Source organism: Pelophylax lessonae (genome assembly GCF_965119305.1).
Source record: "Pelophylax lessonae genome assembly, chromosome: 13".
In the NCBI taxonomy this organism is placed as follows: Eukaryota; Metazoa; Chordata; class Amphibia; order Anura; family Ranidae; genus Pelophylax; species Pelophylax lessonae.
This window is the reverse complement of record NC_138780.1, coordinates 143,262,382-143,280,481: the sequence shown is the minus strand read 5'-3', so window position 1 is coordinate 143,280,481 and position 18,100 is coordinate 143,262,382. Positions and strand designations below refer to the sequence as shown.

Below are 18,100 nucleotides of genomic sequence, written 5' to 3'. Positions count from 1 at the left end.
TGACAGTTCGCACTGCGATATGCAAACTGATCTGGGGGTGTCTTTCACTTTGTATTAACACCCCCAGCGATTTGCATATGGCAGTGTGAACTGCCTGTGTGTCAGGTGTAATGTGGGAACCCGCAGTGGATTCACAGAGTTCCCACATCGCATATGTGTGAACCGGCAGCTGCCAACTTCACCACTTTCGATCAGCCAAGAATCAAACGTGTGATCGAAAGTGATTGCCATAAAACAAGCAATCTATGAGTTGTCTGATGACCTGAATTTGATAAACTGACAGCTTGAATACAGATTACTGCAATCAAATAAAAAACATAAAAAAATTAAGCAATTTTGACAAATGCTATTATATTCAAAAGCAGGGTTCAAACAAGGCAATTCTTCTATCTCGTCTCCTAGTGATTTTAGTAGCAGGACTGAGCTACTAAGAATTGCCCATGTAGCTCTACCAATATTCAGATTCGAACGTCATCTCATTGACCCAACTTCAGTACTCTGTACAGCATTAATGAACAAGCCTGGCACATTTGCCTGTTTTAACATAGGAAATATAGAAGGGTTGTCTACAGCTATGTTTCTCAACTCCGGTCCTCGGGGCACACTAACAGGCCAGGTTTGCAAGAAAACTGAAATACATCACAGGTGATCTCACTTGCTGCTCAGTTTACAGTATTCCAGTCTGCATCTCCCCAAGGTAATACTTAAAATCTGGCCTGTTAGTGTGCCCTGAGGACCGGAAATGAAAAACACTGGTCTACAGCAACCAAACAGAAGCTGGTGTTCATGTTTTAACAGGCATTAGAAAACAGCAGATAGAATCTGATTTGTTGCTGGCAGCACTTCAGCTCTACGATAGTCACTGCATACACTATGGAGATTTCCAGCTATCCCAATTATTTAGCTGATGAGCATGGAACAGGTCTACTCTACAAGTTTATAAATGTGTCCCCTAAACTATTCCAGTAAAAAAATACTTTTCTATTTTACAGTATCTGACAGAGGGATACAGGTCTTGTCTACAGCGTTACACCTTGGAAAAAAAAAACAACAAAAAAAAAAAAAAAAAAAAAAACAGGGCTTGTTTAGTAAAAATCCACCAAAAACATATTAGTAACAAGATGAGAGGTTTGTGATCAGTGCGAAGTATCTATGTTAGAGGTGTAGTACAGTCCGCATGACTTGCGTACAATAACATACCATGGAATTGGAATATTAGCCCAGTAATGTTATAGAAGACATTGTGGCACTACATAACGGAACACAATTTTTTTTTTTTTCTCCAAAGAAACAATATTGCAGAAAGAATTTGTAACTTGACAACGAAGCACCCACTTATAGGTTTGCAAAGGCGTTTTATCACAAGTTTTATTTGCACTGTGTCCAACAAAGCACCCGTTTAGTAAATCCAGCATTTTTATAGTGAGAATTGGGGAATTTTCTGTGCTTTTAAACAAAAAATGGAATCTATGTGTATTTTAATACATAACACACCCATGTAATAAATATATTTTCATTTTTTTTCAATTTTACTATTAATACCCCCGTGAAAGTGCATGTCATCTACATTTAGTGGAGGCAGACATATATGCAATATTAGATGTTAATGCAAGCAAACAATTCAATGTGGATCAGTAACGTTGCAAATTAGGATTATCCATTTGCCTGAAGCCAGTGACATCACTGAAAATGTGGCCAATCAACTTACTAGAGACATGACTGAAAATGTAGCCAATCAACTTACTAGTGACATCACTGAAAATGTAGCCAATCAACTTACTAGTGACATCACTGAAAATGTAGCCAATCAACTTACTAGTGACATCACTGAAAATGTAGCCAATCAACTTACTAGAGACTAGTGACATCACTGGAAATGTAGCCAATCAACTTACTAGAGACTAGTGACATCACCGAAAATGCAGACAGTCCCCTAGATGATAGTACTAGTACTATCATGGATTACTAGAGACCACGAATATCGCTAATAATCAGTAAATGTTGACTATGCTTTCATGAGATTGACATAATGTGGTCTCTCTATTGTTTAGAGACCCGTGACATCACAGGCGAAGGTGACATCACAGGCGAAGCTGATTTTGCTAAAGGCCAGTAGCATCACTGATCGCTTGGTCAATTTTTTTTTTTTTAAAGAAACCAGTGACCTAAACATACATGAAGCCAATCAGTGTGCTAGATTCATGTGATATCAAGTTAATACACTTTGCTAACTTTGTTTTTTTAAATAAGGGTACAAAAAAAAAAAAAAAACCTCGTAACTAGTTATGCCACCCTAACTTTATGTCTGCCTCTGCTGCTAAGGGCACCACATTAAACCGTAACGTTATTTTAAAATGAAACATACAAGTGAATTGTCTCTTAGGAATGCACTTGCCTCAATCGGCAGAACATGGTTTGTGCTTTTGCACTTTGAGGGAAAAAAAAAAATAGTTAAAAAAAACAAAAACCGTTCTACACAGCGGGTATGTATACATGTGTCTGTACACATATATACATAATACTGCAATAAATCACACATTCAGTATGTGCATGAACTCTTCCAAACTATATACATCTATGTGTGCAGTTGTATAAAATGTTTTAGGCCAATACATATGCACACACAATATTTTACATTACCTACATATTTACACATACAGTTCCCCCTCCATTTCCAAGGCAGTGACATTGGGCCCACCATCGCTTTACGCTGCAGTAAGGACTTAATAATTCAGCTTTGTTACAGGCCTCTCCCGACTGCTTTCTGTAGTTTGGCTGACAATGCGCTTGCGGTTCCTTTTGAGTTTGGAAAGGTCCTTATCAAAGACTTCTCCCGATCGAAGAGCCGAGACGAGGTCATCAAACTCTCCTTCCTCTTCTCCGTTTTCCTTGGCTTTCCTGGCTTTGCGTTCCCGTTCACGCTGCTCTTTAAGCTGTAAAAGAAAGCAAAAAACAAGGTTTGCCAACATCCCACACTATGAAGAGAAGATGAGCCTAGTGACCAAGTTAAAAAGAACAAACTTACTAATTCACATCCAACAGATACACCAGGGCTCAACAAACCACAGGCGCCAGGTCGCCATAGGCTTTAAAACACATGGGGGGGATGGAAAAGGTAAGACGATAACTTAGGGTGGAATTAGTGAGGCAGCTATGGGCCCGCGCCTTATGAATAGCTTTCTTTATTTTTTTTCTATCTACACGGGGGGGATGGGTGGACAGAAAGGAGAAAAAAAACAGTATGTTAGGGTGGAATTGGGGGGTCAGCTATAGGCAGCTACCCCTGGGCCTACCCCCTAAGTAATGTAGAATTCCCTTTTTTTTTTTGGTATTTAAGTTTTGTTTTTTCAATGTATATTTCACTGATGGGGTTCTTTGAGTTTTTTTTTTTTCTTTCTTTCTGTTTTACTGGGGGGGGGGGGGGGTGCTTTAGATTAGGGTGACCAGACATCCCCGGGGACTGTTCCCTGTTTTGTCCCTGGATTGTACTTGAACAAGGGCCCAGGCAATTCCAAAAACAATCAGTGCAGAATTAAAAAAAATAAAAAATAAAAATTCTGAATTACAACCCCCCTGCTCCGCAGCTCCTACTAGCTTAGGGATGTGTGTTTTTTCCCCCATTATCTGTGCCCCTCTCTGAAGATCATGTGCTGGTCAGGGTAGAGGAACTATTTCTTCAGTTTAGGACACATGCCCCTTCTGCTTGCTTGTTCTTCTGCCTTGGCTCAAGAGGTGATCTTCCTCCGCTCAGCTCCGCTCCACCCAGTAGTAGCCAGGGCCCGGAGAGTGAGACTTGAGGCGCTGTAAGGCGGGCAGCGGCATTGACAGGCAGAGAGGTGCGGCTGAGCTCAGCTGACAGTGTCCAGCAGCAGGAATAGAGGGGAAGCAGATCCGAACCTGGGGCTGCCAGTGCCTTCAAGGCTTCAACACAGGGGGGCTTTGGAGGTGTCTGTGTATAGACTACATTGCACTGTGTCTGTCTCTCTGGCATCATGGATGGTATCATAACTCACAGGCAGCAGACACTCTATCATGGCTCTGGCTGGCAGTGCACTGTCACAGTGTGTCACATAACATGGCTGCTGGATGCAGATTTTGTTATATAACACACTGTGACAGTGCACTGCAGCCAGAGCCATGCTAGAGTTCCTGCTGCCTGTGAGTTATACCATCCATGCTGCCCATTCTGTAAGTATGGAAGACATTGATCCTGTGTTCCTGCAAAGCAGAGACATGGATCTATGCCTTCCCTTAGTAAAAGCACCTCCCCCACAGTGAGAAAACACTTAGTAGGCACACAGTTAACCCTTTGATCGCCCCTGATGGTAACCCCTGAGGAAGAGGCTAAGCCTCAAAATGCATCAGCCAGTCCAATTGAGGAAGTTACATCTGTTAAATGAGACTCTAAATGCTATAACTGCAATGAGTTGATGTGCCTTTGACAAGCATGTGTTTGTGAGTATGAATTTTTATTGAATAAAGTTGGTTTTATTGAGGATAATGTACTAGGCCGGTGCGTCCTATATTTTTCGATTTGGTGTGAGCTGGCTGTAGTGGGAATGCGTGTGAGGTGTGTGTACCCGGACCGCACCATGCCTGCTTTGGAAGTGCGACCGGGTAATGCACTTATGCTCAGCCGGGATCGCTGTCACCGAGCCAGGCTCTTTGGGGGATAACGCCACACATGGCTGCCTTGAGGCTCCTATGTCATGGAGGGTGCTGGGTATAGATATAGGCTATGGAAGTGCTGGGACTTGCTGGATGTGCTGGGAAGTGACTATGTACTGATCATGAGGCAAGGGAACCTGTAGGGAGAGGAATGTACTGGCTGACATGGCCATCCTTCTGGAAATGCTAATTCCTTGTCTGTTGCTGTGGTCTCTAATTCCGCAGGCCATGTAGATCAGGAATAGTAGGAACTGACTTGATTGCTCAAACTGCTAATGTCTGTAATTGACAATGAAAGCCAGGTGAACAGCATTTTCAGGAGAGGTCAGCAGCACTGATACTTCCCTGTACAGGAATAGTCAGTAAAGTAGAGAAGCCATATTTACTGGTGATCTGGTAAGGATGGTAATGACTGCACTCTGCACAGCTTGGACTTAGACTGGTTCACATCTATGTGTGTTTAGAGCCTAACTAAAAAGCACATAGATGTAAAATTATTCTTCAATATCAATGGAAGTCCGGTTCCAGTCCCCTTTATGTGCACATTTAAGATCTGCCATTGAAAATAAAGCCCTGTTTTTTTTTTCACTGTCTCTTAAATTCAAAACAAATTTGTCATGCCCTGAGATATACTATATGGTCAAAAGCTTTTGGATCAGTGGATCTTTATGAACTGGCTGGATGGAACATGCTAAAAACATTGGTTTGGATATGGGGTTCGCCTCCTCTGTGGATAGAACAGTCTTTACCATACTGGGAAGACCCCTCTTCAAGATTTTGGAGTAGGTTTGTGGGAGTTTGTGCCCATTCAGCAAAAACATTTGTGAGTTCAAGTACTGATGTTGAATGAGAGAAGACCTGGATCACAATCAGCATTCCAATTCATCTCAAAGGGGTTCAGTAGGGTTGAGGTCAAAGCCCTGTGCAGGCCACTCGTGCACTTCCACAACAAACACATCAAACCATGTCTTTATGGAGCTGGCTTTGTACACGCAAACACAAACTACACTTAATCGTTCGGAGGGGTGTCCATAACGGCCGCTTAGACACCCCAGGGGGAACGTCTCAGACGGTCCCCTCTTACATGAGCAGCCAGCAAAAAAGAGCAGCTCCAGATGGCATGTGAGTGCCAGATGCCACCTGTGCCCCAGGCGCAGCCGCCGCTGCGACCCCCAAATTGCAGGGTGTCACACACTGAAACAGCCAGTGCATCCACCAGCGCCTGTCGCGGCAGGGGAGGTAGAAATGTCATCATCATCCGAGACAGGGTGCGAGGTAACAGACCCGGCAGGGAGGCCCCACGTCTGCGGCGGCTAAGCCTACTGAAATGAAACAGAGAGAACTGCGTCCGTCAATGAATGATAGAGAAAAAGAGTTATCCAAAGCCTTGAATATGCCAGTCAGTACTGTTCAATCACTTATCAAAAAGTGGACAATTCACGTATCTCTTGATACCAAGCCAAGGTCAGGTAGACCACAAAAGACTGCAGCCACAACTGGCAAGAAGAATTGTTCAGGATGCTAAAAATGCAGGCTGCTCTGGAAAAAGATGGTGAGGTTGTTTCAAGGAGCACAACACGATATTTAAACAAAAAAGCTGCATTGTCAGGTTGCCAGATAAGTCTTTACTGCACCAATACCACAAAAAAGCCTGGTTATAATATGCCCGACAACACCTTGACATGCCTCTAAGCTTCTGGCACACTGTAACCTGGAGTGACAAAACCAAATTAGAGCTTTATGGTCAAAACCATAAGCACTATGTTTAGAGAGGGGTCAACAAGGCCTATAGCAGGAAGAATACCATCCCCACTGTTAAACATGGTGGTGGCTCACTGATGTTTTGGGGTGTCCGCTCTAAAGGCACAGGGAATTTTGTGAAAAATGATGGCAAGATGAATGCAGCAGGTCATCAGAAAATACTCGCAGACAATTTGCATTTTTCTACATTAGGGGTCTCCAAACTATGGCCCTCCAGTTGTTCAGGAACTACAATTCCCATCATGCCTAGTCATGTCTGTAAATGTCAGAGTTTTACAATGCCTCATGGGATGTGAAGTTCTTCAACTGCTAGAGGGGTCATAGTATGGAGATGCCTGTTCTGCACGAAAGCTGCGCATGGGATGCTCTTGGACTTTCCAGCACAGCAATGACCCTAAGCACAAGACCAAGTTGACCCTCCAGTGGTTACAGCAGGAAAAGGTGAAGGTTCTGGAGTGGCCATCACAGTCTTTTGACCTTCATATCATCAAAGCACTCGATGTCAAACATGCAGTTCATGCAAGATGACCAAAGACTCTGCATGACCAGGAGGCATTTTGCCAAGATGAATGGGCAGCTATACCACCTGCAAGAATTCGGGGGCTTGTACACTACTATTACAAAAGACTGCACGCTGTCATTGATGCTAAAGAGGGCAATGCACAGCATTAAGCACGAAGGTTATGCAGGCATTTGAACAGGGGTCATTTCATTTGTTGCCATGTTTTGTTTTAGGATTGTGCCATTCAGTTATGACCTACAGTTGAATATGAATCCCATAAGAAAAAAAAGGAACGTGTTTTGCCTGCTCACTCATGTTTTCTTTAAAAATAGTGCATACTATTACCAAATTTTCAAGAGTATAAAAACTTTTGAGCACAACTGTATCCTTTGTGGCTACAAAGAAATTTATTTCAATCAAAGTTTTTTTTATGCCCAGAGTTCAGCTTTAGGTAAACCGGTCATAGAAATAGGTGGGTTGCCTGTTGAAGACATAAGTAGACTTGGAGTTATACAGATCTATAGGCATCAGTACTAATGCCAATAACAAAGCATGGAAGGCAGAAAGGGAAGGGAAAAGCACCCAGGAAGCTTGGTCTGTAATTGCATTACAGACAGTTTGGGGTTGATGGCCACTGTAGGGGGAAAAGTTTGGGGTTGATGGCCACTGTAGGGGGAAAAGGGTACCAGAGGGGAGGCACAGAAACCCACTTAGACTGGCCTTAAAAGCCAAGTTCACCCAAAACCAATAGAGCCACATTGTGGGGATGCAGACAAATTTAAAATCATCCCTGATCTATCATGAGCGCTCCAGTGTTGAACATCTTACCAACACCATTCCTGGTTGTACCCCACTGATGACAGATTTTGCAAAATACCAGCAGAAGCAGATCAGTTCAAATGTATCCAAGATAGGTTTATTAAATATGCTGAATACTAAACCCTGTTATCAATTAAAGCCACAGCAAAAAAAAAAAAAAGCCAGAAAAAGTATTAAAAATAGTACTGAACCTGTATTTTAGATTGTTTTCTATAATAGCTGGATACAGCATATGGATCTCAACACAGCTAAATCATTCCATTATGTTGGCCACAATGAGGGAAGAGACACTTCAAAGCTCCCAGTGATGATTATCTAAAGATGTTCTGTTTATTGAACATCTGACATTTGTCTTGCAGGAACTCAAGCTCACTCAATCACGTTAATTAAACGCATGAACTGACTGACAATGAATAAGAGGAGACTGAAGATTTTGCTTATATTAAGCCGCTGACTTCACTTCGTTAGTCTGCTTTCTGCAATGTTCTCATCCGCCAACACTCGGAGACAGACGATCGACTTCCAAGGATCTTGTCTCATGTGCTCCGACTGCGGATGTAAACTTGCAGTGCTTTTATGGTCTATGGAGTATTACTGGTCTTGTGTGATTTACTACAGCTGAAATGTTACAAAGCCTTCAACAAAGATCAACATTAGGTAATCTGATTTATTTTCTCCAGTTGCAGACATGCTCATCATCAGGAGCATATCATCACCTAGCAAATTTACAAGCATAAGCAAAAAATCACTGCATCATGTTTGTTTACTGGTCCCAAGCGGAGCTGTGATGCGGAAGTGAAGATGAAAGAATACAGCAACACAAGTGTTGTATGTGTTTTTTCATGTCTCCTTCCGAAAATTAATGGCCGCCACAGTTGGTGTCCTCCAACTTACATTATAATAATATTAGCCTAATATTAATAAAATGATAGAAAAAACTATTTTAAAATAATTTGGGGAAAAAATTAATTTTCGGTTTCCGGCCAAGGGCATCCTGAATTTTAAGTTTCTGTTTTAGCCCAGAATTTTCATTTTGGTGCATCCCTTATTTAGAGGATTTTTTTCTCTCTCAATTCCAATTCAGTGGTTGATCCAGCGACAGCGTGGGATGCTCATAAACCCGTAATTAGGGGTACTTTTATTCAGTTAGGAGCACGTGCAAAGAAAAAAAAGAGGACGCACCGCTTAGATGAACTCACTGCTGATATATCAACCTCAGAATCCCTTTACAATAAAAAACCCTCACCAGTTATCCAGTCTAAAATAGTCTTACTATGACAAGAACTAAGGCCTTTACTACTGGAGTCATTTGAAAAAGCCCAAAGGAAACTTAAAGCTAAAACTTACTTCACAGGCAACAAAGCTGGAAAAGTGATGGCATTAAGGATTAAAGGACAACACCTTAAATCCAAAATACATCATCTTTTCCATCCAACTACCAATGAAAAAATTCTTAAACCCCAAGCCATCGCTGATGCGTATAGTCTATATTACAGCAGTCTCTATAATATCGAAGATGAACAAGGAACTCACCAACCCACCCAAGAGGAAATCCAAGCTTTCCTGAACCATATTTAAACTCCCCCTCCCTATCCCAGAAGCAACTCTATGTCCTTAACGATCTCTTCACTATTCCAGAAATTTTACAAGTAATACGCAACCTGCCTAACTCTAAATTAGGGATTCCCAAACTACGGCCCTGCAGCTGTTGCAGAACTACACATCCCATGAGGCATTGTAAAAGTCTGACATTCACATACATGACTAGGCATGATGGGAATTGTAGTTCCTGAACAACTGGAGAGCCGTAGTTTGGGAATCCCTGCTCTAAATCTCCAGGACCGGGTGGGTTCACCGGAGAATACTACAAAAAATGTCAACATATCCTAGCCCCTCTCCCATGCAAGGTCTATAATAAAGGTTACCCCCTCCTAAAATGTTAAGCGCACTTGAAGTAACTATTCCATTACCAGGAAAAGAACCCACATCCCCAAAAAACTTCCACCCAATCTCCCTACTTAACACAGACTAAAAAATTTACGCAAAACCGATGGCAAATAAATTGAATGATATTTTTCAATCACTTATAAACCATGACTCTTCGGTTTGGGTATTCTACACCACCAATACGCCTCAAAACAAAGGGATCTCACTTTTCTATACTATCCTACAACAGTGGACCACAGCCTGTAACTCCACCCATTAAGCCAACAGCTGTTCCACCCTTTGGGAACTATCCATTAAACCAGGGGTCTTCAAACTTTGGCCCTCCAGTTGTCCAGGAACTACAATTCCCATCATACCTAGTCCATGTCAAAGTTTTACAATGTCTCATGGGATGTGTCGTTTTGCAACAGCTGGAGGGCCGTAGTTTGAGGATCCCTGCATTAAACTGACACGCAGATGTTATTTGACCCCTTACAATATCTCCTGATTTGATCATTCTGCAACGGATCTCTGTTGGAGGGACTGTGGCCTGCAAAGTAACCTCCTGCATACCTTCTGGAAATGCCCTAAACTGACAGCGTTCTGGACATTTACATTTAGACTCCTATCTGAAGTGACTCAAAAAAATGTCCCTCCATCTCCTAGCATAGCACTCCTAGCTCTAGAAATTGAAAAGTTCTCGCACAAATCTCAATATATCATTACCCACATTCATCTAGTCTCACCGGAAAATGGAAAGACCCTGACCCTCCCACCATTTGGGAGGTGATAGGCCTAATCCAATTGCACTACTCACCTGAACAAATTACAGCATACCACTCAGAAAAGAGTACATAAATCCATTCACATGTGCCAACCATGGCTTGAGTGGAGAACATTAAATCTCTGAAATGTTTTTGTTTCCCATTATATACACCTCCCCACCCTCTATTCTAATGCAAGAATGAAAGGGAGACCGCAACCATCCAACAATGCTGGCTCTACCCCTTTTGATGAGATTAATCAAGATCGACAATCCCATTTGTCATATGTGAGAAATCCAAGTACCTATCTGAATTGGCACTTCCACAAATTGAAGGAATAAACCGGATATTACTAACTAATGTTACGTATACTCTTTTTCCTTAGTGTACCACATATTGTAACAATTGCGCTGTACACCTGACAACTCCTGTACAATTGTGGAGTTACTTTCCTTTTCTTGTTACCTTTAAACTAAATAAACAACTATTGAAATAAAAGTTATGGTGGAAGGGTTTTCCCCCGCCCTGTGACACAGTTTGCTCCCGTATGGGGTGTCTGGGTGAGATAAAAATATGGCTTCTGCTTGCTTATCCAATTACCTTGGTTAAGGCTCAAGTTCAAGCAAGACATCTGTTATATTAATTTGCTTAACCTTTTATTATATGTTTGGATACATAACAGAGTGTGGCAACTTTCATACACATCTGCACTTTTTTTGTGAAAACCTCAATAAAAATCTATTAAAAAAAAAAAAAAAGTAAAAGAAAAAAAAAATCCAAAATTTTGGGCTGTCCTTTAGAAAAGTAATAGATGGGATATGTTCCAATGGGGACACTAGTTCTGGTGACATGAGGGTCCCCAAGGAAATCCCTTAATTTGCAGAATTTCCTATTTCCTAGCCTTTTTGGCTATGGAACAGGAAGTAAAAGGGAAATCTCCAATGGGACACAGATGAAGAAGAAAATTCTTACAGGGTTTTTAACCCTCCCTTACTCTATCCAAAAAGGAAAAAAAAAAAAAAAAAAAAAAGTTTTTCCTATAATTCTTACTTTCACTCTCTCAATCAACATTGATTATTTTTAATACTCATGCTGCTAGCATTAGTAAATTAATAGGAAAGTATATCATATTTACTTGTTTTAAATTTTTTTTCTTCTACATTTCTTCAGTTACTTCCTGGCTTCTTGCCTAGGCAAACAATTTCATACATCCCAGTTGTCCTCAGGAGGGGAGGAGAGGAGGAGTTTTCTCAGCCAAGCACACTCTCCTAAATGCATGCTTGAGATGAGGGCAGATGGATTCCAGGAAGTAAATGCTACATGAATCATTTGCCCTTACACAAGATGGCCACAGCCAGAAAAGCTAGGGGTCATTTTTTAAAGTGATTTCTCAACAAAATAAAGCATTGAAACATAGGTGGATGGGGGAGTTTGCTTTAAAAAAATAAAAATGAATTAAATAAGTGTTTTTGGTTTGTGGTGCTCAGATGCAGTGAAGATCCGCTTTAAGCTTCAGTTTGTAAATGCTGAACATAGCTCCTAGTGGGAGTGCCAACTGCCACTTTAGAACGTGCTGCTAGCAGGCTTCCGCACTTTTTGAAGCTTGTTAAAAGCCTGCTAGCAGCTTGCTTAAAGTGGCAATTAGCACTCCCTTTAGGATCCGTGTTTACCATTTACAAACTGGAGTTGAATGGTACTTTAAAAGCTTCAACAAAGCTTGCTAAAAGCTCTGTAAATGCTTTGTCAAAGCTTGCTGTTCACACTACTCTTATACAAGCTGAAGCCTGTGTGACACAGGCCATAGAGACTAGCAAAACCTAAACACTTCTAGTTCAGTGCAGTGGATATGACAGAGCCCATTCAAATATAAATGGAAGGGAAATCAATAAGGCTCTCTAAATCAGAGGACTACAAAACCTCTAATAATTTTTGTAACCTTTCTTCAGCAGCCCTGGGGCAATTTTCCTTTAGATTTACCCTAAACAATGTAGTGCAAGGGCCTGCCTAATTGAATACAACTGAAAGTTGTTTAGTTTTGACCTCATATTATGTGGTTTTTGGTAAATCTAAAGATAAATTGTACAAGGAGATTGCACATGTATGGCCAGCCTAAGGTCGCATTATAACAACCAACGAGTAGAGACTTAGATACCTAATAATGTTAATTTCTGGCTGGGTTACTTTAAACTGCATTAGAAAAAAGCCTTGTAGTAGAGACATCACACCTCATTTAAAATAGGAAAGATCAATCTCCTTGTGTGACAGTGTTCCTAACCTGTGCCTCCATACGTGTACGCCGTTCCTCCTCTTCCTTCCTCTTCCTCATGTTCTCGTTTTCCTGCTTCGCTTCAGACAATGCCTGGAGAAACTGGTCGAAAATCCCAAAGAACTCGTCTGGCTGTATCTTGTTGGTTTCCTCTCCAAAATGTTTGGCTGCCTTCACATACTAGAGGGATTCAAGCAGGAAACATTATTCTTACAACAAAGCCAAAGATGGCTGCCAAGATTACACTGGGACTCATGTATCAAACATTTCTAAGGGAAAGTGCGCTGTCTAAAGCAGCCAATCAGAATCCAGCTGTTGTTCCTTTAGCTCAGGTTACGTAAAACAAATAGTGAAGAATTTGATTGGCTGTTGGAAAAATAAATTTAGAAGACTCAAAACACCATAGTTTAATCACTGCAAGGGGCTGCAAACATGCGTGTAAAGGAATACCTGTGCATATGTTAAGCTTTAATTTCATCTAACAAGTGACAGTAAAGCAGGAGGCACTTTTCTCCTACATAAAACAAAGTCTGCGCCACAGGAGTCAAAGATCTTGCCCTCAATGCTTTGATGTGGCTACAATCCTTCTGTGGCCGTATGGCTCTTTATGAAAACCATGTGTGTGCCTGGGGGATGCATTTGTGTTTTTATTTGACTTTAGAAAAACATATTTTTATAAGCAAGGCGGAACAAAGTTGTTTTCTGAGGCTCTTTAATGAAAGTGTGCTATGCAGATCTCTCCGGTGAATGGACAAGATATATAATGGAAGTGGGCTATGCAGATCCCTCTGGTGAATGGACAACATATATAATAAAAGGGGGCTATGCAGATCACTCCGGTGAATGGACAAGATATATAATGAAAGTGGGCTAAGCAGATCCCCCCCGGTGAATGGACAAGATATATACTAAAAGTGGGCTATGCAGATCCCTCTGGTGAATGGACAAGATATATAATGAAAGTGGGCTACGCAGATCCCCTCCGGGGGAATGGACAAGATATATACTAAAAGTGGGCTATGCAAATCCCTCTGGTGAATGGACAAGACATATAATAATAGTGTGCTATGCAGATCCCCTCCGGTGAATGGACAAGATATATACTAAAAGTGGGCTACGCAGATCCCTCTGGTGAATGGACAACATATATAATAAAAGTGGGCTATGCAGATCCCTCTGGTGAATGGACAAGATATATAATGGAAGTGGGCTATGCAGATCCCTCTGGTGAATGGACAAGATATATAATAAAAGGGGGCTATGCAGATCTCTCCGGTGAATGGACAAGACATATAATAAAAGTGGGCTATGCAGATCCCTCTGGTGAATGGACAACATATATAATAAAGTTGGACTATGCAGATCCCCTCCGGTGAATGGACAAGACATATAATAATAGTGTTCTATGCAGATCCCTCTGGTGAATGGACAAGACATATAATAATAGTGTGCTATGCAGATCCCTCTGGTGAATGGACAACATATATAATAAAAGTGGGCTATGCAGATCCCTCTGGTGAATGGACAACATATATAATAAAGTTGGACTATGCAGATCCCCTCCGGTGAATGGACAAGACATATAATAATAGTGTGCTATGCAGATCCCCTCCGGTGAATGGACAAGACATATAATAATAGTGTGCTATGCAGATCCCTCTGGTGAATGGACAAGATATATAATGAAAGTGGGCTAAGCAGATCCCTCTGGTGAATGGACAAGATATATAATGAAAGTGGGCTAAGCAGATCCCCCCCAGTGAATGGACAAGATATATAATAAAAGTGGGCTATGCAGATCCCCCCCAGTGAATGGACAAGATATATAATAAAAGTGGGCTATGCAGATCCCTCTGGTGAATGGACAAGATATATAATGAAAGTGGGCTATGCAGATGTGTACAGAACACCTCCAGGTAGCCATATTGCATTGCATTTTACTGAAGATTACAGACCTGCAGCTTAAAAAGGAAATTTATTTTTTTAAAAACATTCAATTACAATATCACTTGTGTCACAATTGTATACACTATATCACTATTATTTTTTTAATTTCCTTTTTTCACCCCCACAAAAATGGTGCACAGTCAGGATGTCATATTAATACATTGAAATGGCCAGTGAAAAAAAATGGGAAGGTCCTTTAATATGCAGTCACTTTTTAAAGTGCAAATACAGCAAAAGAGTGCCAGAGCTACACAAGTGACTTCTGATTGTGTAAGCATATACCTAAAATCCCTAGAGATCAGACTCCTGCTTTAAATCACAAGGTTCAATTCACAAAGCCAACATACCAGAAGAAGGATACTTAGGGGACAGGGGTTTTCAGCAGAGTACAGTGATATTTGATAAAGCACAATCACATGGCAGAGGGTCCAGTGACAACAAAGCACACTATAAAAGAAGAGCATGTATACTTACCTTCTTACCTTTCTGGTGGCCCACATCTTCTAACTGACACTTTTTTACCCCCCCCAAGGTGCTAAAAGTATACCACGACTCAAAGTTTATTGAATTCCTGCTCCCCTGCCACCTGCTGTAGGTTTCTCCCACCGGCTCATACTCCTAGTAGTTTGAGTGATTGGGGGGCCAGCAAAGTGGGTCTGAAGCCACGGGCCAAGAAAAGGAAGTATACGCACTCTTCTTTTACAGCACCTGCTTTGTTTACTTTGGTGTGTTGGATTGTGAACTGAGCTTAATGTTTGTATTGGTAGGAACTTCATGGGTGATTTTCAGTAGCATGAACACAATAATGGTCACAAATAGTAAGCTCAGAGCTCCAAAAGAGTTCCATTACATATAGTAGAATCGATCAATTGTGCATATTTCCGTCCGCATGCAATCGCAGGAGGTTTATATAGCAAAGGAAAATATTTTGAACTCTACACTGAAGCGAACGATCATCTGAACGAAAACACAGGAAATTGCATTTTTAAAAAATCTTTTAACCTTAAGGTGCACAGGGGGTTTTTCACTGTCAGGACGGTAAGAATGTGGAACTCTCTTCCACAATTGGTGGTGTCCGCAGGGAGTATTGATATCTTTAAAAGACTCCTGGATGTGCTTCTTAAAGCGGAGTTCCACCCAAAAGTGGAACTTCCGCTTTAAATAGTCCTAACCTCCTGACATGCCACTTTTGGCATGTCATTTTTTTGGGGGGGGGGGGAGCGGGTACCTAGTTTTGACATGTACCCGCTCCCACTTCCGCTCGGAGCGCTGCGGCGCCCTGAGCGGAAGTTCTCCTCTCTCCCTCCCTCCCTGCAATCTTCTGGGACATGTCAGAGGTCCCAGAAGATTGCCGGCCAATCACGACGCATAGCGCAACTCGCGCATGAGCAGTGCGTACCCGGCTGTGAAGCCGCAAACTGTCACAGCCGGGTGCCCACATCAGTGATGCCGGCGCCGCGGAGCAGAGAGGGAGAAGACGGCGCATCACTGGACCGTGGGACAGGTGAGTGGGCTGTTAGGCTGGAACTCCGCTTTAAAGAACACAATATGCAGGGATATGGGAAATGATCATCGACACTGACACACACACTTACACAGGTAGAACTGGATGGACTATTGTATTTATTCAACCTTAACTACTATGTATTCAAAAAGTCACCTGTATGGTCCTAGCCTTACCAGGATGCTAACAAAAAGTGAAAGAGGTTTATTTAAAGTGTTACTAAACCCAGAATCCTGCATTCACTATATCTGGTCTCCCACAGTACACAGAAATGCAATTATTTTAGTAAATATAAACTGCTAAATACCTTTTCTCATCAGCAGTATATAGCAGTCTTTTGACATTATCAGTGTCTGGCCAAGCACTGGTTAAAGTTCTCCTCCGATTGTCCTATCAGGCTGCATGACACCTAACTCTCTGTCTGGACAGTACTGATTGACCCTGTGCTGATCACATGCACTCTCCCAAGAAAATAAAACAACTTTCTAGCAACACACACCAAAAGGAGCATGTGCCCCCAAGGCTCTGTACTATCAGCAGATGGATTGGGGACAATAAAAGAAGGAGAGAATCAGAGAAGTCAGGAAAAAACAACCTTTGCTTTACTGCATATACACACTGATTTTACTGTTGTGGGTTTAGTAACACTTTACAGGATTAATAAAGTCAAGTCCAATAGTTTGTTTATGGGTGGTTTTATAATCCCTTATGTTCTTGGAACTCCAGTGACAGGTTGCATCACAGGATCTCATCAAAACAAATGCAGCTATGAAGCTTGATGACACCATCTGCAATCTTTGTAATGTTTAGGTGGTATTAAACCCAAATGCAAACATTTACTATATATCAGCTGACCAATTCTTAGATGAGATGACTGCATTTGTTTTCTTTCTGTCCTTTATGTTCATCTGGTGATCCAGCCAAGTCTGTTTTTTTTTTTTTAAACTCATGCTCTCCAGCAGAATGTATCAGTTTACATGGATGAGATAAACCTCTTAACGCTGGCAGAGATTATTAAAATGATCAGCTTTTATTTTTTCATGGTAAACATTTATCACAAAAGGAAAACAAAATGTTTGCTGTAAAATGTTAGCTGGAGTTTGGCTTCAATTTGTTAGTGCATCTAAATCTGCTAATACATTTAACTCTACTCCCCCAGACTGACAATGAAGCAGTCTGCTGTGACTCCTGTTCTCTTTCCTCCATAGTGGTGTCTCCCTAATACAGGAGGTGTGTTACTAGCCAGATCAACCAGTGAAAACTGGAAAAAGCCAAAGAAAAGAAAACTGATGCAGCCACCACACTTTGGTAAGCTGCAATATATTACATTTTTGGTTTAATACCACTTGTGGAAGTGACACACCGCTAACCTGGAAGAGGCAGGAGGATGTACATACAACATGATCCTGCCCAGCCGTGCCACAGTAAATGTACTGTAGCAAGCAGTTAAAGTGGTTGTAAAGGGCTTTCTATGCATGAAGGTAAAAATCCTTCAGTGTGCAGGTCCCCTTCTCAGCAACTACTAATACTTACCTGAGCCCAATCTCCATCCAGTGATGTGCACAAAAACCAAGGCCCTCCTGGGTCTCTCACTCTTAATTGGCTGAGATGCAGCAGCAGTAGTCAATGGCTCCTGCTATTGTCAATCACAGCAAATGAGGTGAGAAAGACTGAACCACGCACTCAGTGTCTTATGGACACAGAGGTGGCTCGGGAGCGAGCATGCACGAGTACCTCCATAGCAAGCCACTTGCTATGCGGGCACTCAGGAAGGAGGAGGTGTTTAGAGTGCCAGTGGGGGACCCGAGAAGAGGAGGATTCGGGCAAAGCAGGTAATTATAAAATTTTTGTTACTTTAAAAAAAAAATGCTTACAAACGCTTTAAGCAAAGTCGAGATCTAAAGAAAAGGGTTGCAGCTGAGAACTAAAGAAGAAAAAAATCT

At 41.6% G+C, this 18,100-nt stretch overlaps 1 protein-coding gene across 2 annotated transcripts in view; it reads right to left on the bottom strand.

Annotated features, from left to right (window-relative positions):
- Window positions 1–2,215: 2,215 nt before the first annotated feature.
- Window positions 2,216–18,100, bottom strand: part of DAAM1 (dishevelled associated activator of morphogenesis 1) — a 188,778-nt gene continuing 172,893 nt past the window's right edge. For both annotated transcript variants that reach the window (XM_082275428.1, XM_082275429.1), the window contains 2 exons: window positions 12,716–12,886; window positions 2,216–2,933 (listed from right to left, as the gene is read on the bottom strand). In XM_082275428.1, coding sequence (XP_082131554.1) covers window positions 2,724–2,933; window positions 12,716–12,886 — 381 coding nt within the window. In that variant the 3' untranslated portion in view covers window positions 2,216–2,723. The remainder of the gene's footprint in view (window positions 2,934–12,715; window positions 12,887–18,100) is intronic.